Source organism: Aedes albopictus, chromosome 3, assembly GCF_035046485.1.
Source record: "Aedes albopictus strain Foshan chromosome 3, AalbF5, whole genome shotgun sequence".
Taxonomy (NCBI): Eukaryota; Metazoa; Arthropoda; class Insecta; order Diptera; family Culicidae; genus Aedes; species Aedes albopictus.
The window spans coordinates 12,159,388-12,181,435 of record NC_085138.1 but is presented as its reverse complement, the minus strand read 5'-3'; the positions used below and the strand labels follow the sequence as shown (position 1 = coordinate 12,181,435).

Sequence of the window (22,048 nt, the reverse complement as noted above, 5' to 3'; positions counted from 1 at the left end):
GTGGAAAATGATAATTCAATGGATTTACAAATTGGCTTGTTTAGTGAAAACATATTGCTTTTTTTCTATAGCCTAATCGAAAGAGCTCATTTTTCTGAGTATAACGTGATTTTATTGGTTTCCAATACCTTTGTTTTGATGGTCAAATTAACAAAACAGTTTTTATTTTTCTGGATAGAATGACAGTTAAATCGATAAAATGACAGTTCAACCCGAACAAAAAATTTTCCCCATGCAAACTATAAATGCATTTTAAAAATAGTTCCCGGACTCCAAAAATAATGAAATTTTAGGTTTCGACTAATTTTTGGGCGGAGAATCCAATTATGAATAAATCCGGATACCCCTAAAGAACGCAATTATCACCAAAGTCTAAACATTGATGAGAACCCCAATACTTGATCGAAGGTAAAATAAGTTTGAAAAATAACAGTATTGTCTGTTAACTTAATTTAAGTTATCGTAGTTCGAATGTAATTGCAGAAAGAGGAGATAAATAAGAACCATATGAAATATCACTTTTTAGCTAATGCTCGAAGCACTAAATTTAGCAAGCATAATCATGATATGTTTTGGTGTATTCGTGTTCAGTACAAAATGCATGGAACCTTGACACGAAAGTACTTATGTATGTAACTCCGGACGTATGGGAAAACACAACGCCATGCGCTGTTGTATCTATTAATATCAACATGGTGTTGTTGCGATGTTTCAGTTTGTATCATATGCACTCAAAACATGATGTTTCCACATCTTTATGTGCACACCGAAAAAGCCTGATGTATCTACTTGCTTGCTGGCTGCAGCTAGCATGTTCGCGTTCGCATCGCACCGAAGCGACAAACTGGCTGGAAAACAAAGGGCAAGAACATTTATTGCACAAGATCATTACCACCAGCATCAGTGAAAGTTCCATGCATCTGGGTGATGACCTCTCTCGCGACTGCTTCCATCACTATTTGCAGCTTGCATCGGATGCTTGCTCACAGCCTTCGGGTATGTCGTTCCTCAGAGGTTCACAATGTGTTAAAAAAAGTAATACAATTGTTTTAAATATCTGAACGTTTGCGTTCCATAGACATTTTGAAATACTTTGTGATAATTCTTTTGAATGTTTACACAAATTTGGAATAACATAAATAATCATTTCCTAAATGGGTAATACAGTTTTTTTACTTATTTTCCAGTAATGGCATTGTAGGATCGTGTCTAACTGGACAGAAAACGTTTTCGCCTAGACTATTAGTTTTAGCTGTATGACATCTTTGGGAAAAGTTTTCTCATTTCTTCATTTTTTTTTAAATTGTAGACAGCGAGAATAGGCTTGACTATTAACTCTACCAAGACGAAGTAGAGACAGAAGGTTGGTAGAGACAGAGGCAGGTCTTGATGTGTTAGGGCGCTGTTATAGTTAAGCGTGAGAGTAGGCGTGTCTCAAGCCGCAAATAATAATAACAACAACAGCAAATTCTTTGGACGCGCACACTCTCACTTTGACGCGGCACTATGGCAGCGCAGTTAGTGCTGAGGTAGTGATTGATGGTGATGTGCTAGGATAGGATATGTGACAACTGAAATTCACCTGCCTTGTTATTTTTACTTTACTTAGGGTCTGGGACCATTTGGGCAGGCGAACCTATTTTGGGCATTCGCTGCTTATAATGCAGTCAATTTCTAACCGATTGACTTGATTTTTGGGACGCGATCAGATACGTACAGTCCGGGTGGCGGCGAAGAACAAACCAAGGACAAAATAATAACAAATTTTGCCATCATATCTCATTTTATCATTCTTATGTTATTTATAGATAACACTAAATAACTCGCTAAGAACAAAACATATTATCATTGCCAAATTTGTTATTTCTGAGTTATTATTGAATAACAATAAATAACTGAATAATAACAAAATATGCAATCATAGCAGAACCAATATCATCATAGCAAAATAAGTAATTCTGAGCATCCTAAGTAAAATAACACCCTAATTGCATATTTTGCAATCATAACTTATTTTGTTATTGATGAGTTATTTAGTATTTATTTTATTTTAAATAGAATATTGATGAAGAGTAAATTTTGTTATTGGTTTGTTAGGAATAAGAGCTAAAAAAACAAAAAATAATAACTCGCTTAGTTCCAGAAAAAAGTAAATAATAACTTATTTTGTTATTATAAGATCAAACCAAGGACAAAACATTTCAGAACTTACAATACAGTTTTTTTCCAATCATAAGAACAAAATTTACAATTATAATGATCTTATTTTGTTCTTACTTTGTTCTCAATAACTCGATAATAACCTATTCCATTATTCCACTTGTCCTTGGTTTGTTCATATAAGGACAAAATTAGTTATTATTGAGTTATTTTCCGGTTCAGTCAGTTATTATTTTTGTTCTTTTAGCTCTTATTCCCAACAAACCAATGACAAATTTTGCCATTCAGCTATTCATTTTTAATGGCGAAATTTGATCTTCGTTGGTTATTTTCTTCTACCCGGATATCTAGCCATTTTATGGGAATCCTTTATAAATCCCTCTAGGGACACCTTTAGAAATTCCTCCAGGTGTTTGTTCAGGAACTTCTCCAGGAATTCCTTCAGTAATTCCTCAATGGACTTCTGCCAGGAATTAGTTAGGAAAGTTTTCCTGGGCTTTTCTAAGGGATTGCGTCCGGCATTCCTAATGGGGTTTCTTCTGCAAGAATTCTTCAAGAGATTCATTCGGAAATTCCTTCAGTGAACTCCAGGGATTATTTTAAAAAATCCTCCAATGATTTATCTTGGAATTCTTATTGAACTTCTTTCATGAACACCTCCAGGAATAAATCCAAGATTTCCTCCAAGAACTGTTTAAGGCAGCCTTTCTCAAACTTTTTTACCGACGCGTGTGTTTCTTATGGGCCTGGTGGGTCGCGACCCATAGGTTGAGAAAGGTGGGTTTAGGGATTCCTCCTGGGATTTCTTTCCGGATTCCTCCTGCAGTTTTTTCAGGAATTCCTCCAGGGATTCCTTCAGGAACTGCTACAGATATTCCTCCACGAGCTCTTCTTAGGATTCATCCAGAATTTGTCCTAGAATTTCTTCTGCGATTTCTTCAGTGCTTCCTCCCGAGATTTCTTCAGAAACTCTTCCTGGGATGTTCTCAGGAATTTATCCTTAAGAACTCTTCCTGGGTTTCCTCCAGGAATTCCTCAAGGGACTCCTCCAGAAATTACTCCTGCAATTCTTCCAGGGATTCCTCTGGCAATTCTTGTAGAGATTCCTTCGGAAGCTCCTGCAAGAATTTCTTCAAGAATTTTTCTAGGAATTCTTTCACAAATTCCTCCACTAATTCCTCTAGAAATTTCTACAGGAGTTGCTCTAGAGATTCCTCCAGGAATTTCTATAGGCATTTTTTCAGGAATTTCTCCAGGGATTCCTTCAGCAATTTCAGCAGGTATTTCCCCAAGAATTCTTCAAGGGATTTCTCTAGGGAATCCTACAAAGAATCCTGCAGGAATTCCTCTAGGCATTCCTCCAGGAATTTCTCTAGAGACTCCTCCGAGAAATCCTCCAAGAAGTCCTTCCGGAATTACCCCAGGAATTTCTTCAGGAATTTCTCCAGGAATTCTCCAGAAACTGATGCAGGAATTCCTCCAGGAATCCCTTCAGAAAATCCCACCGTAATTCTTCCAGGAATTTCTCCGGGAATTCCTCCTGGAATGTTTCCAGGAATATCTTCTCCAGGAATACTTCCAGGAATTCCTCTAGGGATTCCCCCCGGAATTTCGCCTGGGATTCCTCCAGAGATTCATCTAGAAATTCCTCCAAGGATTCCTCCAGGAGTTTCTCAAGAGATTTTTTCAGAAATTTCTCCAGGGGCTCCTCCCAGAATTTTTCTAGAGGTTTCTCCAATTAATTCATTCAGTAGTTTTTCCAAGGGTTGAGTAATGCACCCAGGAATATCTCCAAGGATTCCTCCATGAATTCATCTATGAATTTCACCAGGAATTCCCCCGGAATTCCACCAGTAATTTATCCAGAAGTTTCTCCAGGCATTTCTCTAGGATTCCCTATAGTATCATTCATTCATTGCATCAGGAGTTCCTCCAGGGATTCCTCCTGGAATTCTTCCAAAAATTCCCCCAAGGATTCCTCCAGAAATTTCTCTAGGAGTTCCTCGAATTTGTTCACAAGTTTCGCCTACCACTCCTCCTAGAATTCCTCTAGGGATGCCTCCAGGACTTTTTTCAGGAATTCATCCAGGGATTATTACAGGGATTCTTCCAGGTATACTTTCAGAAATTTCTCCAGGGATTCTTTTAGGCATGCCTGCAAAAATTCCACAAGGAATTTCATCAGTGGTTCATCCAAGAATACCCCCAGGGATTTCTCCAGGGATTGATCAGAGAATTCTTCCAGGGATTCCGCCCAGAAATCATCTTGTGATTCCTCCAAGAATTCATCCAAGGGATTTCTCCAAGAATTCCAACAAGATGAACCTACCTATTTCTTTAAGGATTCCTTCAGGAATTCCTCTTGGAATTTTTTCATGGATTGCGCCAGGAACTCGTCCAGATGTTCCTCCAGGATCTCGAGATTTCTCTAGGATTTTTTTTTCAGGAAATCCTCCAGGGCAGTGTTGAAAATGTCATTTCGACATATCTAGATTCAAGAAAGGAACTTGTTGAGGGCTTACTGAATAAACTCCTGGAGGAATTCTAGAATACATTCCTGGAGGATTTCCAGAAGCAACCTTTTGGAGGAAACACAATAAGAAATGATGGATAAATTCCAAAGACGAAAGATAGAATCCAGCAAAATCTCTTGGATTCGCCTTCTGTCACAAATACCAAAACGAACTCCTGCAAGAACTCGTAGAGACATTATTTTCTGGATGAGTCCCAGAAGCAATTCCTGGGAAAAAATACCATAAAAAACGTTTGATGAAATCCTAGAAAAAGTTTTGAACTGGGACTGCTTAATTCAGAGAATAGATGTTCAGTGAAATGCATTATCGTCGTGTCGTATTATGTTTTTGAGCTATGTTTGAGAATCTCTGCTTAAGAGGAAACAAACCATCATCGTTTACCAAAAACTCAAAAGCAGTTTTCTCACTGAAATCTCAGCCAATGTTAATAAAAATTTATCACTGCTCTCTGGCCACCATCTAAATAACAGTGAAATAATTTTCAATGACGGTTTTCCGACTTGGAGGAAGAAAACTGCTTTTGAAAAATTGATGATTGCTGATGACTGAATGATGGTTATTTGAGCCTTAAGTCAACCCTACCACCAACTTTTCTTACCCTTTCCCCGCATATCGTACTTCGATAGGATAGATTAAACCAAGCCTAGTGACAAAAGAAAAACAACAAAACGCCTACCTTGCATCCTTTTCAGCACCAGATCGGAGTGCTCCCTGCAGCGGAAGAACTCATCCTGGCTGACGGAAGAGTTCAAGCTGGCCAAGCTGAAATGGCTCTCGTCGGTGACCAAGCTTATCCGAGCGCTAGCGCTCGACGTCGGACTGCCCTTGCAAGACATTTCACTCATGCTTTTGTTAACTTTTTCCCAAACACAATATTTTCGTGTTTCGTTTGTTTACTCTACGGTGCACTTTCGAAAATTGATGGTTCACTGAATTTCTCTTCGAGCGCAAAAACACAACACAGCACTAAACACTGGAACACTCGAGTGCACTCCTTTGTGTTTCCCCTAAGATCAATCCTTGACGACGTTTTCTCCTGCGAAGATTGATTGATCCTCCGCGGAACACCACCCCTAATATTTGCTACACTTTGGTTTCTGCTGCGTGCGTGGAGAAAATTCACTTGTCCGCTCGCGACGGTCTCCTCCCGATGTCTGACGACGGCCACGGACTCATCACACTGTCGGTTTGATCCGTACGCAGGTTGATTTTTTCCTTGTCTTTTTGATCCGACGACCCGACCGACCGACGAGTTGCAGAAAAAAAACCTGAGCCCGATCGGATCTGCTCTGCTGGACTGACTGATGTCTGTCTACTCTGTTTTCCTGTTTTGTTTATATGAAAATAAAGATTACTGATAGTTCTCGCACTACCACAACCAAGTCCGCGGTCCGGATGGTGAACGCAAACTCAAAGCAATCTTTGTTTGGTCGGAAAAAGTAGAGTTTGTGATGGGAGTCTGGTCGTACGTTGGAAGCTTTTCACACGATGTCAGCTCGACAAGGATACTGTTATGCTGTCAACATCGATCAACATTACACCACTACGAATGCAATGATTAGCCAGCGCAATGCTGTCAACAATAAAGGTCGCACAAAAGATGGCGTAGCAATGTTTAGAGAAGAAAGAAAAGTTTTCAGAAACAGTGACGTCACTTATTTTAAGGTGATGCAGGAGAGGTTCTGATATTAAAAATGTTTTTTTCTTATTTTTGATGATCTTTGACACATTCTACCGTGACGTTACAATATTTTGACGCCTTTTTGGTCAGATTTTCCACTACATATAACTCATAAATACGACCGTAAACCTGAAATATGTTCGAATTCCATGTAAAATTTGCAGTAAATATAATCTGTTAAACATTTAGTTTTTGTAACGTCACGCTACTGATCCCCATTTTGAACGTACTGTTCCAATAAAAATTAAATCACAGACAAACAGACGTCTCACTCTACCCAATTCCCATCGTTTCCTGATTTTAATCGCACTTTGTTCTGTTTGTCTGTGACTAAATGTTTAACAGATCATATTTACTGCAAATTTTACAAGGAATTCGAACATAGAAAAAATATTTCAGGTTTACTGTCGTATTTATGAGTATAGTGAAAAAACTGACCAAAAAGGCGTCAAAACGTTGTAACGACACGGTAGAATGTTTCACGTATGTGTCGTCATAGGCAGTTGTTTCTAGTTTTAATGATGAAATAGTTCGATCGCAGACAGACGTTCTAGCTCGAACAAATTTATTCAAATTTTCTATGTAAATTTTCACTAGCGACACCTAGGCAACCGATTGCCACAGTGCAGTCTAATGTGGAGCGGACCTGGTGTGATGGTTAGAACACTTGACTATCACGCCGAGGACCTGGGATCGAATCCCACTCCCGACAAACTCGCAAAATGTGAGTTCTTCCTTCGGAAGGGAAGTAAAGCGTGGGTCCCGAGATGAACTAGCCTAGGGCTAAAAATCTCGTTAATACAGATAAAAAAAAAAAAAAAAAAAAAAAAAAAAAACAGTGCAGTCGCGTGCAGTTGACAGTTTGAGAAACCACGTGCTTCCAGCCGCTCACTTACCACCCAATTCACCACCCACCGAAAAATAAAATCAAAACAAACACTGTCAAAATCATTCTTACATTTGCGTCACATTCACAAAGATTTCCCAATGCGAGTGAAGTTCATCCAAATGCAGTTTTATTCAAGCACATCTATGTAAAATAAAAGTAATAATGTGTAAAATATTTTACAAGAGTCCTGCGCTAATTTGTGCAAAAGATTTTAGACATTAAATAAAAGTCATTTACTCTGCACAAATTATGTGGAAACATTATTAGCGTGCAACACGTGCGGTCTTTTCCCGCCATCCGGCTGGAAGACGACCGTGGTGACAGTTGTTGGTCGCAACGCACATGTGAGGCAGCTGTGAATACGAACGTCGCTAACGCCATCTGTTCGCTGATTGCTACTTGGCAATTTGTGGCGGCCATGTTTTTTACACAAGCTGCTGAGTCAAACTTGAACGTCTGTCTGCGGTTCGATTGAAATGTTGGTTACAAGTTGGCCGCCACAATGGCCGACTTTGGCACCTACTCATGATTTTGAGCGCACAAATCTCTTCGTAAACAAAACCAGCGCATCTGAGTTTCTTATTTAAAGCTTATTACAAGTGAGCAAGAACAGAATAATAAAATGCACTGTTGTTTGAAGCTTGCTTCTTGAGATTTGTGCTTCTGAAGTTCTGATGCACTGTTGAAGCGGGATTTCAAGACGTTTGTCCTTAAGCAATACCAATATGTAGATTTTTATACCACTGAATTCAGTTGGAGAATTTATTATGACTAACCAAACAATAGTGACTTGCTATCAGACATGCATTTTACAAAACTGGCACTGAAAACTTCGACCCTCTTTACTTCTCATGGGTATAGCGAATAATTGTAAAACAAAAATAGCTGTTTTAGGACGTGATAACTGGAAGCAGGTAGAAAGTCGATATACTTCACATTAGTCCTGTTCAACGACTTAGGTTGAACTTGCTCGAAGTTGCTACTTCCTGCTCTTATCCATTTCAGGCCAAACATTTCAATAGGTCCTATCTGCATTTGAGAGGCTCTCTTTGTTCACTTTCTCTTTCAATTATTGCAATGTAATGGTACACTTTTCAACTATTTTTGCAGTACAAATCAAAAGACGATTGTTTTGACCATCGTTCAATGCAAGGAGACAATCATAATACAAATAAACAGCTGAGATATTAACGAAAGAGAGGGAAACCAAAGAGAGCCTCTCTTCTGCAGATTGGACCATTAGACATGTTTGGCCTGATTTGTCGACTAACGAATAAGGACAGAATACAGCAACTTCGAGCAAGTTCAACCTACGTCGTTGAACAGGACTATTTTCTTTCAAAACAAGTTCGAACGGTGCCCGGATGCCGGTTGGATGGAGGATAAACGCTAAACTTTATTATTTATTATCATTTCTTTTTTGTCTTGACTTTACAATCAGTTGACCGCATTGATAGGAAAATGCTTCTTTTTCTGTTTCGAACATGGTCGGTCACCCATCATTTATTCGCCCTCCTCCTTATCCTTTCGGTGTGATTTCTTTTTCTCGGAACGACTGCTGTGACGTTCACGGTCACGGCTACGGGAACGACGCCTGGCTTTGGACTTCTCCCGACTGCGGGATCGTTCGCGATATCTACAAAGGAGAAGAAAGAAAAATTGAGTAGGTGTAATGGCAGGGTGGCTACTCCAAGGGCAAAGTAAAACTCCCTGAGTTTTCCAGGTTTCCCCCGGGGAAGGTAATAATTCAAAAAATTAGCCAAAAGTATATGAAATGTCTATACTTTTTGAAAACTATACAGAAATATCATCAAAGCATAAGTTTTTTTTATCTGTAATAACAAGATTTTTACCCCTAGGCTAGTTCATCTCAGGACCCTCGCTGCACTTCCCTTCCGAAGGAAGTACTCACATTTTGTGAGTTTGTCGGGAGTGGGGTTCGATACCAGGTCCTCGGCGTGAAAGGCATGCGGTTTTACCATCACATCAGGCCCGCTCCACAAGCTGTGAAAATTTCAAGGACAAATGCGCAAGATCTACTATTCAAGAGATTCCACCAAATGGCTGAATTCTTTCAAGAACTTTTTACAAAACTTGTCGAATATACTAATACCAGAATCGGTCAAGGTATACCGTGGGGTGTCCTAATTTCGCGCGGGTCCAAATTTCGCTCACTGATCATATTTAGACATCATAATCATAAAAACAATTGTGCAATTGTTTCAAATTCACTTTAACTATACTATCCAAAGTAAAATTTGGACAATGCAACGATTAGTTCTATGATTATGTTCTCTAAATATTATCAGTGAGCGAAATTTGGACCCGCGTGAAATTAGGGCACCCCACGGTATTTCTAAATGTTTGCCAGAGTTCTATTGCGTTAATTGCAAGAAATTGATATGACATTTCCACCCACAATGATATCCAAAGGTGTCAGGCCATTCGGCCGAATGGCCATCAGGCCGAATGGTCATTGGATCTTCTTCTTGCCGTTACGTCCCCACTGAGACAAAGCCTGCTTCTCAGCTTAGTGTTCTATGAACACTTCCACAGTTATTAACTGAGAGCTTCCTCTGCAAATGACCATTTTGCATGTGTCTATCGTGTGACAAGCACGAAGATACTTTATTGATGCTGAATCTACTGATATTTTACCCATGATTTTTTTCTTCTTTTAAATATAGGCTGTTCTTTCTAGTATCATTGCTAAAATAGTTTTTGGCGCTGAAACTGCTGATATTCAATTCATAAATTTTTCCTTCTTTAACACATAGGCTATTCTTTCTAATTTCATTGTTTAACTAGTTTTTGGCAAAAATTGTTGGAAAAGTAAAAACAACGGCTAACTTTCAATTCGTCCTGATGACCATTCGGCCTAATGACCATTCGGCCTAATGACCTTCGGCCTAATGACCCAGCATCCACACCGTTTTGAATATGAACTTGGATGCTTGTATTCTGCGCTGGTGTTGTAGTAATGTTGAGATTTCGAAATTCTACCCATGATTCTTCCTTCAAATCCATCCGGAATTCCTCCTTTAAATTCAATTTAACGTGGAACAATTCGTCATTGAAATAATCGTCATCATCAAAATTTTAAAAGCAGTTTTCTCGTTCAAAACTAAAGATTTTGCAACGAAAATATATTCACTGTATTCCTCATGAGGATAGCAATACAGTGAATACATTTCCATAATCATTTATTTGATTTACTGCGAAAAAACTGCTTTTCGATTTCGAAAAAATGATGACGAATGCTTGAGCCTTAAGTTTTTCGCATAGTTTCACCTTGAAATTATCAATTTTTTTCTGTCTTTCTCCAGTTTTTCCAAGTTTATGCAGAGGTTTTTACGTATTTGCTTCCATAAATACATATTTCTTTCCGTGATTTTTTACGATTTCAGTTTTTTCGAGGTTTTTCATGGGGTCTCTGCTAGAGTATGTACCCCCGGACTTTCTTCCAGAGTTTTTCGCTAGATTCCTCCGAGCGATTCCAAGCAACAGCATCAAAATTAAGGAAATTTTTTAATTCATGATTTTCTATTGAACTGAAACTTTGCACAGTTTTTCAGTTCCATTTAAATCGCCATTTTTCGATATCAAATTTTTATTTAGAGCCACGACTAACTTTTCAAAAGGGTGTATGTGAAAATGGTTCAAAAATATTCAAAAATATGCACAGCAAAAACGGATTGTTAGATTGTTATGAATTTTTCAGCAAAGTTAGATAACTAAATGGTGATTTCTAAGAAAATATACACTGTAAAAAAAAAATCTTTTTTATCATTGAAAAATGTCATTTTTGTCACAAAAACTCAAATATCTCAAAACCCTATCTTTTTACCAACTTGATTTTTTTAGGGAAAACGGTCCATTGTATTAGCAATCTACCATAAAAATTTGGTGATGGTAAACTAATAAACAAAAAAGTTATAACATTTCAAAAATTTCACAATTTTTACATTTAGTAAAAAAAAATTTTCTGTGTAAATCATTTCGGCCGGGAATCGCGATTTGATGCTGATTTTATTGTACAGCAAAGTTAGATAACTAAATGGTGATTCCTAAGAAAATATACACTGTGAAAAAAATCGTTTTTAACATTAAAAAAATATCATTTTTGTCACAAAAACTCAAATATCTCAAAACCCTATCTTTTTACCAACGTAATTTTTTAGAGAAAACGGTCCATTCTATTGGCAATCTACCATAAAAATTTGGTGATGATAACTAATAATCAAAAAAGTTATGACAATTCAAACATTTCACAATTTTCACATTTAGTAATAAATTTGTTTTAGTGTAAATTATTTCGGCCGGAAATCGCAGTTTGATGCCATTGCGTGAGTAAAACAAGTTGTTTTTATTATATATTATATATACAGGCCCGGATTAAGGATTGTGGGGTCCCGGGGCCCAAGCGGATGTGGAGGCCCTTCTGAGAGATGAGCAAAAATGTTTTTCCTTATTTTCGAACAGTATTTGAGCAATATGAAAAATAAAGCTAATGTTAGCAAGCAAAAAAGGCTTTTGTGGGGGCCCTTAAAAAAGTGTTTTCCCTCTTCTTCAAGATGAATGTTGAAAGCGTGTTTTGCAACGTTAAAAATATTGAAATGGGTATAGATGTTGAAGAATATTTCAAAGCATTTTTGAAAAGGGGCGTAATTAAATTGTTCAAACAGATGTCGCTGATGGTACGGTGGCATGACTCTCTGCACTTAGCATTTCTGGCAATTTCTCAGTTGTTGTTGTTTTCGAACTTCCTGCACCCTGCTTTACCGAAGATATACAGATGGCTCGTTTGTCAAATTCTAGACGGCAGGACGTGCAAATGCGTAAATTTGTATACAGTGTGGACATTTGGGCATAACCAGTCTCTTTCAGTTTATCTATGGTGCTTTCGGTGAGATTTCGTAACTCTTTTGAACATTTTTTTTCATCAAACGGTCTACAAGAGACCTTTGAGAAAGCGACTGTTCATGTTGTTCGTTAGATTATAATAAACAAAATCACTTATTAGTTTTAACTGACTAGTTTGGTGTTGGTGGCTGAAGAAAAAATTTACTATACAATGTTTAATATCCATAGCGGTAGTATTTTTTTTTGCTTTTTCGTGAGCAGAGCATTGTCATGGTATGTATACAGACAAACAAACGTAACACTGACGAAATTTTCATTGACCACGCCTTTAACGATCATTTTGAATCTTGGTTGTGGCTTTCATAACCATAAGAGCGCCCATCGTTTTTCTTTCCGTTTGACGTTTCACACTAGCGCCTTCTGATGACGATATTGCACAACGCAGTGTTTCGTGAAACATTTCCACCAGGTGATGGTAGTGTGAACTGGGCGATGGATTTTCACTAAAATTGTTCTAGGCGTTTCGTCTGTTTGTTTGTGGTATGTACCTCTCATGCATTTGTTGTTGTTGAAGTTACTCTTATTCTTCCGATCATAAAGTCTGTTCTCTAAGAGGTATTTTTTTTGCAGATAAACAAGGCGTTTACGCGTATATAAAACTTTTATTATACGGCTTTTGTCTTGAAAATAAGTTTAATTTTATTTTTCTTATAATCAACAGTTTTTCAACACTATCAAGGGATTTTTTCACCAGTCACGTACAATAAAAAGTATGACACTCTCAATATTTTTGATCACAACACTGGATCGCGTCTCAGTTTCAAATAGATACTGTAGTAATTATGAATAATCAAACTAAAATATCATGAAAACAACTTGTTTAATTCAGGCGGTAGCCTTTACCTAGGTGCTGCGAATAGAAACGGTTTTATTTTTCAAGCTAGCTAACACACACCAACACACTCCCGGCACACAGCTTGTAAACACGCACGAGCGTTCAATTTTCTTGCAAACACCTCTCTCAGCGCAGTTGTCAAACATGCCGTCGCGACGCTGTTCGGAAATGGTAAACATGATCAATCCACCATTATTCCAGTTTTGTTTTCGTGTGCAAAGTTTATTATTTTCCATTCGCGATGGAAATTTTGATGGATAGTTATTACAAAATTAGCTGAAAAGGGTTCAAAACAATGTTTATCCTTCTCCTCGCTTTCCAACGGATTGACAGCGGCAAATGGAGATATCGTGACTACAGTTTTGATTATATCCGCAGCACCTAGATAACAATACTCTTCAATCAAGCACACAGGTACAACAAGGTTTAACATAACCTCTATCTTCAATGTTTGGCTCCCAATGTTTGGCTCCCGCAGATAGAGCATATTGAGTCAGTCCGCGATACTCAGGCCTTTACAATAAAATCAGCATCAAAATATAATTCTCAAAATAATTTACACAGAAAAAATTTTTTTTTTTGTTGCTAAATGTAAAAATTGTGAAATGTTTGAAATGTCGTAACTTTTTTGTTTATCAGTTTACCATCACCAAAATTTTATGGTAGATAGCTGATATAATGGGCCATTTCCCCTAAAAAATTGACGTTGGTAAAAAGATAGGGTTTTGAGATATTTGAGTTTTTGTGACTAAGATCATATTTTTTTAAAGTAAAAAAAGAAATTTTTTACAGTGTATATTTTCTAAGGAATCATCATTTAGTTATCTGACTTTGCTGAAAAATTCATAACAATCGAACAATCCGTTTTTGCTGTACAGCTTTTAGAATATTTTTGAACTATTTTCGCATACACCCTTTTGAAAAGTTAGTCGTGAGTGAATATGAAGGTTTAATATCGAAAAATGGCGATTTATTGCGATTTTTTTTTCGACTTAGACTTTGATGCGATAAATTTCGTCGTACTCATATTTCGCTTTCGATTTCGCTGTCAATCTCAGTCGCAGGGTTTTTGCAACTCGCCCGATAATGTGACAGTTTTCGCCGGCCGTCTCAATGTTTACCATTAAGGTCTTTTGTTCTCGGTCCACCAGCTGATCATGTTTACACAACAAAACCAGCTGGTTCACCGATGTTTACGTTCATCCTTATTGTTCTCGGCTACCAGCTGTTTATGTTTTCATAACAAAATCAGCTGGTTTCGCCTGAATCGGGGAAAGAAGGCGAAAATGTGTCATAAATGTTAGGTTAGTACCATATTAGGGCGAGTTCAATTTCGTCGCCAAAGTCTGATTATTCGTAAAAAATACAATATATGAAATGGAAAAACTGTGCTAAGTTTCAGATATTTTTGAAATGGTCGCTCAGGATCGACTGACATGACTCCGTGGAATTCCTCCTCCCGAAGATCTTTCCAAAATTTTGTTAAAGTTTTTCCAGGAATTTATTTTTAAAAATTAGTGGTTTAAGGAGAAACATCAGAGAATACAAATATGGCTGCCACAATGGCCGGCTTAGACCTCTACTCACGTTTTCAAGAGCATCAATCTTAAAAATTCGTAAACAAATGCGCTCTATTTGGAAAAGCTGCCTTTTTTTGCAAGTGAGCCAGGATTAACAAGTGCGGCTTGGTTCGATGCTTCGTTCGTCAGATTTGTGCCTCCAAAGTTTGTATGCAAAATTGCTATGAAATTTCTTGATGTTTCACCTTAAGGATCACCCGTAACGTGGGTAGATCACCTTGGAATGGTGCGTTACGGTGTAAATCTACCATATTAAACTTTGATTTTGCAATTTTCCTAACAAATGTAACTAGGGAACATTCCAGGATCAAGATTTGAAGTAGTTTTTTTGTGTTTCTGTTTGTTTTTTGTTTACTGATAATGAACATTTTGTTTCGGGAGGATTCAAATAAGTATATCACATAATGCAGGAATTATCGTAAGGTATATAGTTATGGACATCCCTAAGCTCTACCCACGATCTACGGTCTCTACCATCGTGGACTAGATGCTGACCAGGCACTTGGCAAACCGCCATGAACACCAACACTTGGCAACAACGAACATCAACCCTTGGCGACAACGAACTTTGGACGACGAGCATACAGTTGCTGACAACGCAGTCAGCAATCCACCATGAGGACCGACCGTTGGCAACATCGAAGCCCCGAGCGACGCGTGTCAATGCCCCTGGAACGGCAACGGTCACCAATACTTCGATCGACGCAATCCAGGCCAACATCATCCGATGGCCTTTCGCTGATGTCAGCAAGATTCTCATCGAGCCCCACCGGAGGACGCAGGTGCGCCCTCAGCCCAGGTGGTCGAGGCCAGTTAGTAAGTAGGAAACCTTGAGTGCGAGCAGTTAGAAGTTCTAAGCGAAGTCTGATAGAAAAGTGTGGCCTTCAGCCGTAGGGAAGACTTATGTAGCAAGTTCTAAGTGAAGTCCGATAGAAAAGTGTGGCATTCAGCCGTAGGAAAGACCTATGTAGCAAGTGAAAAGTGAATGATTAATAAAATTCGGGACTTAGTGTTCATAAGTGAAGAAAAAGATTTCTTTTTAAAAAGTCAGATGTGAAGTCCCGTATATTTGTATATATCCGTTGCAAGCGTATCACAAATAGCTTATTCAATGAAAGATGTTAATACCGTTTTCTATTCCAGATTTTCGGCCATCCAGTCCTGCAGCGACTAAGATGGAAAAATAAACCGGATGAATAATGAAGGCAGCTTCTCAGCACAACCAAATAATGTTTTTGCGCCTGAATGTTTACCAAACGTATTCTTTAAAGATTAGCTTCCACTAACAACCCCCACATACCTGTGACACCTAGGCCTGAGAGATCGTAGAGTTGTCTACCTACATCTTTCATAGGTGTCCAAAACTAACCATCCTTTCCCATCCCTCAGCAGTCGCAAGGGACGTGGCCAGGACAGTTCTCCACCATTGGAGGATTGCGTCAGTCTTGTCTAAGAATCAGAAATTAGTCCCAAATCTTTGTGCTTTGGTTCGGTCGGGAAGGAGGCAACCAACAGCGGTCTAGGACTGTACCACCTACGAATTTGTGCGACTCGCTTAATGCTGATGCTCTAAGAATTGACTTCTTTAGTGGTGTTGAGATAATCCCATATTCTGAATCTACATGCCAAACTGAGCCGAAATTCAAATTTTCATGAATTTTGAAGCTCGGGAACCTATTTAAAAATAAATTTGAAGTTTGTATGGGAGCGATTTGTCGAATCACCACTCGTTGCATTTTGTACTGGGTGGAGCTGTCAAACAGTTACCCAGCTGTCAAAAGGTGATTTCAAAAAATTTCTTTGAAATTGATTTTACAATTTTCAAATTGTAAATTACATTCACGGCGTGGAGAGTTGCTTTCACAGCTCGCTCACGAGTTAAGCATGCGTGTGCGACCCTTATGACATTCGGCAAACTTTCAGATAAAACTACAAGGTAAAAGTCATCCATACATTGTTTTTTGATAGCATGCTTATGAACTGAGATAGTAGCAAGTGAATGTAACTCTTTGCAAATGGTGAATGCCTTCCCTGCCCACAGTTTATGGATCACTCATTTGATCAACATGGTGATTCATAAATAGTGTACAAAATTGTGGTGGGTCACTGTACGACATCTCGATTTCTCGATATCAAAAACAACATTGTGTAAAAGGGCCACAGCAGACTTTCCAGATTGCAAAGCATGTGGTTCACATAAAAAGGCATGTTAGCCACATGAACATCGCAGATATGATGATGGACAATGCGTTCTAAGCATTTCAGAAGAAAAAAGATCAAATTGATCGGTCTAAAAGTTATTGCTTTTTACACGAGGCATGACGCGCTTTCGGAATAAACTTTAGATACCTACTGTCAGAATTTTAAAACATCCTCAGAAGTAAAAGTTTGCCTTCTCGCTGTAGTTGTCTTACCTGTCCTTATGCCGATCGGACTTGGACGATCGTTGTTTGTCCTTTTCGGAATCCCTCTCGCTCCGGTCCGGTTTCTCGCTTCGGGACCGCTCCATCATCTCCACCGGTTCAACCGGCTTGCTAATGGATGCTTCTCGCTCTCGGGGCTCTCGTGACTCTCGGGATTCTCGGGGCTCCCGATCTCGGTCCCTCTCGCGATCCCGACGATGTTCTCGTTCCCGGTCACGGTCCCGCGGTCTTCGGTCGCGATCTCTTTCGCCACGATCACGCTCCCGATCGCGATCACCACGGTCATGACGCATTCCATGCGGTCCCATCCCCGGAGGACCCATGTTCATGCCCGGTTGCATCGGCGGTGGCATCATGTCCATGTGCGGAGGTGGCATTCCCATTCCCGGGGGCATCATCGGTGGCGGCGGACCCGGAGTAAGCGTCTTAATGCCATGCGGTTGCCAGTTGGGCTCCTGGTTCCATTGCGACTCCTGAGTCGGTTCATATCCGTAGTCGCCGTAGTCCGGTTCGTTGTGGTAAAATTCCGGAGGGGCACCGAACGGAGGCGGCCCCATCGGAGAATCGAACTTGGAAGTTCGACTGTACTCGCGTCGGTCGGCAGTCATGACCTGAATGATGTTTTCCTTCGGATGACGTGGCATCATGTCTTGCGGCTCGGGTCGAGGATGCATGGCCATTCCGCCAATGACGTCGATTCCGTTGTTCATCATCTTCCTTGGAGGCGGCGGACCTTGTCTCCAATTGTTCTGTGCTTGTGCCGCCTGCGGATTATTGATGGTCAATCCCTGCAAACCGACGCCGCTCTCGTGCATACGCATACGCTTCTGACGCTCACAGTAAGCTCTCCATGTCTCCTCATTAAAACCGTAGTTAAAATAATCCGTAATATCCGCTCCTGGCTTTCGCCAAGGTTTCTCGTCCAAGGAATCTATGCTGAACTCGTGTGCTGGAACGCCATTAATAGTTCCAACGCTCTCAAACTCCTCTATGCTAAACTTCCCGGCCGGCTGCTTGGCCTTGTCCTGTCCGGGAGCTGCCTGTGCCACCTGCGGAGGAACTATCGGACCTCGTTGCTTAATGATGTTATAACTTGGTCCCGATTTTATATCCCCAATGACGACGTTAATATCATCATCATCATCGCTATCATCCGTGTCCATTTCGCCGTCACTCCTCTCCGGCTTATCCGCCTGATCCTGGTCGTGGCTTTCGTCCTCCTGAAGATGTGAATCTTCCTCCCCATGCTAAAAAAAAGAAAAAACCATCAGCGAAACAATTCCACACCTATCCACCAACCCCCGCACACTCACAAAATCGTCTTCCCTCCGACCCGAATCGCCGCCGCGAGATTTACCGACCAGATCGCTCGAATCCATCGCGTTGTCATCATGCTGATGGTGCTCGTCGTCGTCGGAGAAACTGCTCCGGGGGCGTTTGTTTGCCCGCTTGCCACCCGATTCCACCATTTCGCCATCCATTGACGTTCCATGTTCTTTTCCGTCGCCGTCGTCGTCTCCCGCAGAAGGTTGATCGCCCTCTTTTTCGCCGTTTGTCCCGTCGGCATTGGCGTTGCCGTATAACCAGCTATCCTCGTTACCTTCGTCAGCCATTATGTGCAGCTGTTGCACAAGATTTATTCGCTACTTCCACTGATTTTCTGCTAAAACTGCGAAAATTATAAGATTTCCCACAAGAACGATGTTGTTTTCTACGTTTCTCGCGTCTTTTGCGTAAAAGTTTTGACATGGATGAGCTGTCAAATTGCAAAATAACGGGCAGCTCTATCTAGTCTAAAACGAATTCGAACTCGTCCAAAACTGCAAGCATTCTGCAGTTCTGGCTTATCCAAACATAGTTTGTTTCTTGGTTTGTTCTTTCCATGACAAAGGGGTATGTCACTTCCGCTGATTAACGAGGATCTCGATAATCGAGGATCCACAACTCTATAGTCTGGCTGAACCAGGCCCCCGACACGGCCTATGAGCGCTTTAGTGACGTCAACATTGTCTCCTTCTCTTTCTTTCTTTCGGCGTCGGTCCATCAGTGATGGAATTACTCTCCTCATGAAGCAATTCGCGAGTGTAAAGCCAACACAAGGCTTACTCACGACTTCGAGAGTAAACAGTGTGTGAGTTTATTCGCACCCGCCTGCTTCGTGAGTAAGAAGCAAAACAAAAACAGAAACACTCATGAGCTTTTATTCGTGAAGAACTAGTGGAGGTGCGGAAAGTGCATTTTGTTGTGGATTTAATAGCAAATCCAGTGATTATGCAACATAAACTAATGCTTTATGCTTCATTGTTCCTGAAAAGCAGCACTGTCAGTCGTCAAAATGCATTTTTCGTCAAAATGCAAAAAACTCACGAAGCTTCGCGAATCACATGCGAGTGCTTGCCAGCTTCGTTTACTCACGAATAAAGAAGTACGAGTATTCTCGGGCCCCTGTTGTTCACGAGTATGTTTGTTTTGGTTTGTGTCTGCTCAGCTGCAATCTTCATCATTTTCCATCCCTGCGGTCCATAAAGCCGTCCTTGCCTTCAAAAAAAAATTGAGGGCAATGTTTACAAACCGTATGAGAATTAGATGAGGTTAGGTTTTTGCTGCAAGCCTCTATATCCGAGGGGCGATTCACTGTTCTGCGTTAGGGGTGATACACAAATTATGTCACGCAAAAATCGACCATTTTCAACCCCCCCTCCCCCCTATGTCACACTTTTTGTATGAGACCTCAAAAAAAATTGTATGGGTCGTCACGTTATGCAAAACCCCCCCTCCCCCCTAAAAGCGTGACGTAATTTGTGCATGACCCCTTACTGAATTGAAAATACATCTATGAAAATAATACAAAAAAATACATCAATACACGATAAATTCAAAACTGTATTAAAAATATGCCAAATTCGAAAAAAATACACAAAAGTGCATTAATACACGGTAAATTCGAAATTGAATTAAAAATAAGCCATATTCGGAAAAATACACAAAAATGCATCAATACACGGTAAATTCGAAATACAATTAAAAAAACGCCACATTTGAAAAAAATGCACCAATTTAAAATAAAATGCAAAAATGCTCAAGTGCACGAGAAATACAATTATAGTTAACATTTGAGAAAAATGTTGCCAATACACGAATTGGGTTGTTTAGTGAATAAAACATTGCTATTTTCTATAGCCTAATCGAAAGAGCTCATTTGTCTAAGTGTAACGTGATTTTATTGGATTCTAATACCTTTGTTTTGATGGTTAAATTAACAAAACGATTTTCATTTTTGTGGATAGAATGACAGTTCAATCGCTAAAGTGACAGTTCAACCCGAACAAAAAAATTTCCCCATACAAATTTTAAATGCATTTTAAAAATAGTTCCCGAACTCCGAAAATTATGAAATTTTGGATTTCGACTAATTGTTGGGCGGTGAATCCGATTATGAAATAATCCGGATACCCCTAAAGAACCCAATTCAGGAATAATGCGACGATTGTGTGACAATCTTGTGAGAAAACAAAGAACATTTCGTAAATTTTGATGTTTGCAGACAATGGGACTGAAAATCCACCTGAAGCTCCAGAAGCGGATACTTCCCTGAGCACAATCCGCCAACGAACAGCATAGGAAGATCTTCCAAGAGAAATGTGTATGGCTCGGTGTGTGTGGAAATTCGTCCAAAAGGAATTTTCTCGGATATTACCCCAAAGCAATTTAAAGGACGCTGGAGGTTGGAGAAAAAGTTTAACGATTACCCGGATCACATAGAGAGGAATCGCTCTGGAAAATTCCTCCAAAGATTTCTCTTAGCGATTGGAGATTGCTCCAAGAGATCTGGCTTCGGGGATTGCAATAAAAAGAATTTCTTCGAAACATTCCCCCTCATATTTCCAAAAGTCGTGAGATATTAACAAACGGTATTGCTTCAATAATTCGCAACAATAATTCTTCAGGCAACCCACTCAGAATTCTGTCATGTGTGTCCATCTAAATACTTTCAGTAATCGCCTCTTCGATTCCCCCAGGAAATCCCCTCGGGAGTAGCCTCATCTGTGATTCCTCCAGAAGTTGGAAATTCGTCTAACAACTCCTGTTCAGATTCCTCTCTGAGTTTCTTTCGGAAATACCTACAAGAGTTGCTTCGGAAGCTATCGAAGAAGGAAATTTTGAAAGAATACCAAAAGAAAGAATCACAAAATCAACTTTTGATAGAATTCGTGAAGGAAATCCTGTAGACATTTCTGGAGGAATTGATGGAGGAAACCCAAGAAACATCCTGGAGAAATCCGAGAAAAAGTTCCAGGAAACCCCTGTAGAAGTTTTTTTTGGAATACCCGACAAAAGTTCTTGAGCAATCCCAGAAGGAAATCTTGGAGGACCCATGGAGGAATCACAAAATCAACATTCTGATGAATCTGATACGAAATTTCTGGAAGAGTTCCTGAGGGAACTCCTGGAGGTATTCACGAAAAAGCTCCTGAAGGAATTCCACAGAAACTCCAATAATGTTTTCTAATGGAACTATGTACTGGGGGAACGATTGAAGGAACTAATTGAGGTGTTTTGGTAAACTCTCCTGAGGGATGTAAAAATCAGCAGCTTCATAACATAATCTGCATATTTCAACCAGTAGCACATTTCCTAGTTTTTCCACAGATTTCATGTGCTCCATCTCAGAATGCCGGGATTTCGAACGAGATGTCGAATACACTGCACTGAAATGGATTTAATTTTATTTTACTTGCATTACCTTATTCTATGACGTCCTTCTGACTTATATCGTCAGGCATCCAGGATTATTATTTTTACGTACACAGACGCTAGAGTCTGGTCGCTTTCATTCATTATGTATCAACTGGGCATCCGGTGATCAATGCATCCGGGCATCTGGGTGTACGTTTTATATTGTTTTTGCATATTCATTTATTTATGGGTGCAGGCCTGCAAACCCTTTCTAGATTCATTAGTTTACCACCCAGGATTGTTTATATATTTTATCTATTTCCTATACCTTGCTAAGGATTTTAAG

General features: G+C 39.7%; 2 protein-coding genes across 3 annotated transcripts in view; both read right to left on the bottom strand.

Annotated features, from left to right (window-relative positions):
- LOC109413067 (kelch-like protein 5) overlaps positions 1–6,105 on the bottom strand; it is a 35,729-nt gene extending 29,624 nt beyond the window's left edge. The window contains exon 1 of one of the 2 annotated variants that reach the window (XR_009998847.1): positions 5,371–6,103. Coding sequence is in view for 1 of the 2 variants with exons in the window: in XM_062857080.1 (XP_062713064.1) it covers positions 5,371–5,539 (169 nt within the window). In the remaining variant the exon portion in view is untranslated. Of the gene's footprint in view, positions 1–5,370 lie in introns of both variants that reach the window. The other variant, XM_062857080.1, reaches the window with a different exon arrangement.
- Positions 6,106–8,629: 2,524 nt separating this feature from the next.
- LOC134284148 (pre-mRNA 3'-end-processing factor FIP1) lies at positions 8,630–18,773 on the bottom strand. The gene is made up of 3 exons (XM_062842499.1): positions 18,339–18,773; positions 17,017–18,272; positions 8,630–8,900 (listed from the first exon to the last, which is right to left on the bottom strand). The coding sequence occupies exons 1-3, from the start codon at positions 18,636–18,638 to the stop codon at positions 8,768–8,770; spliced, it is 1,689 nt and encodes a 562-aa protein (XP_062698483.1). The 5' UTR covers positions 18,639–18,773; the 3' UTR covers positions 8,630–8,767.
- Between the last annotated feature and the right edge of the window lie 3,275 nt (positions 18,774–22,048).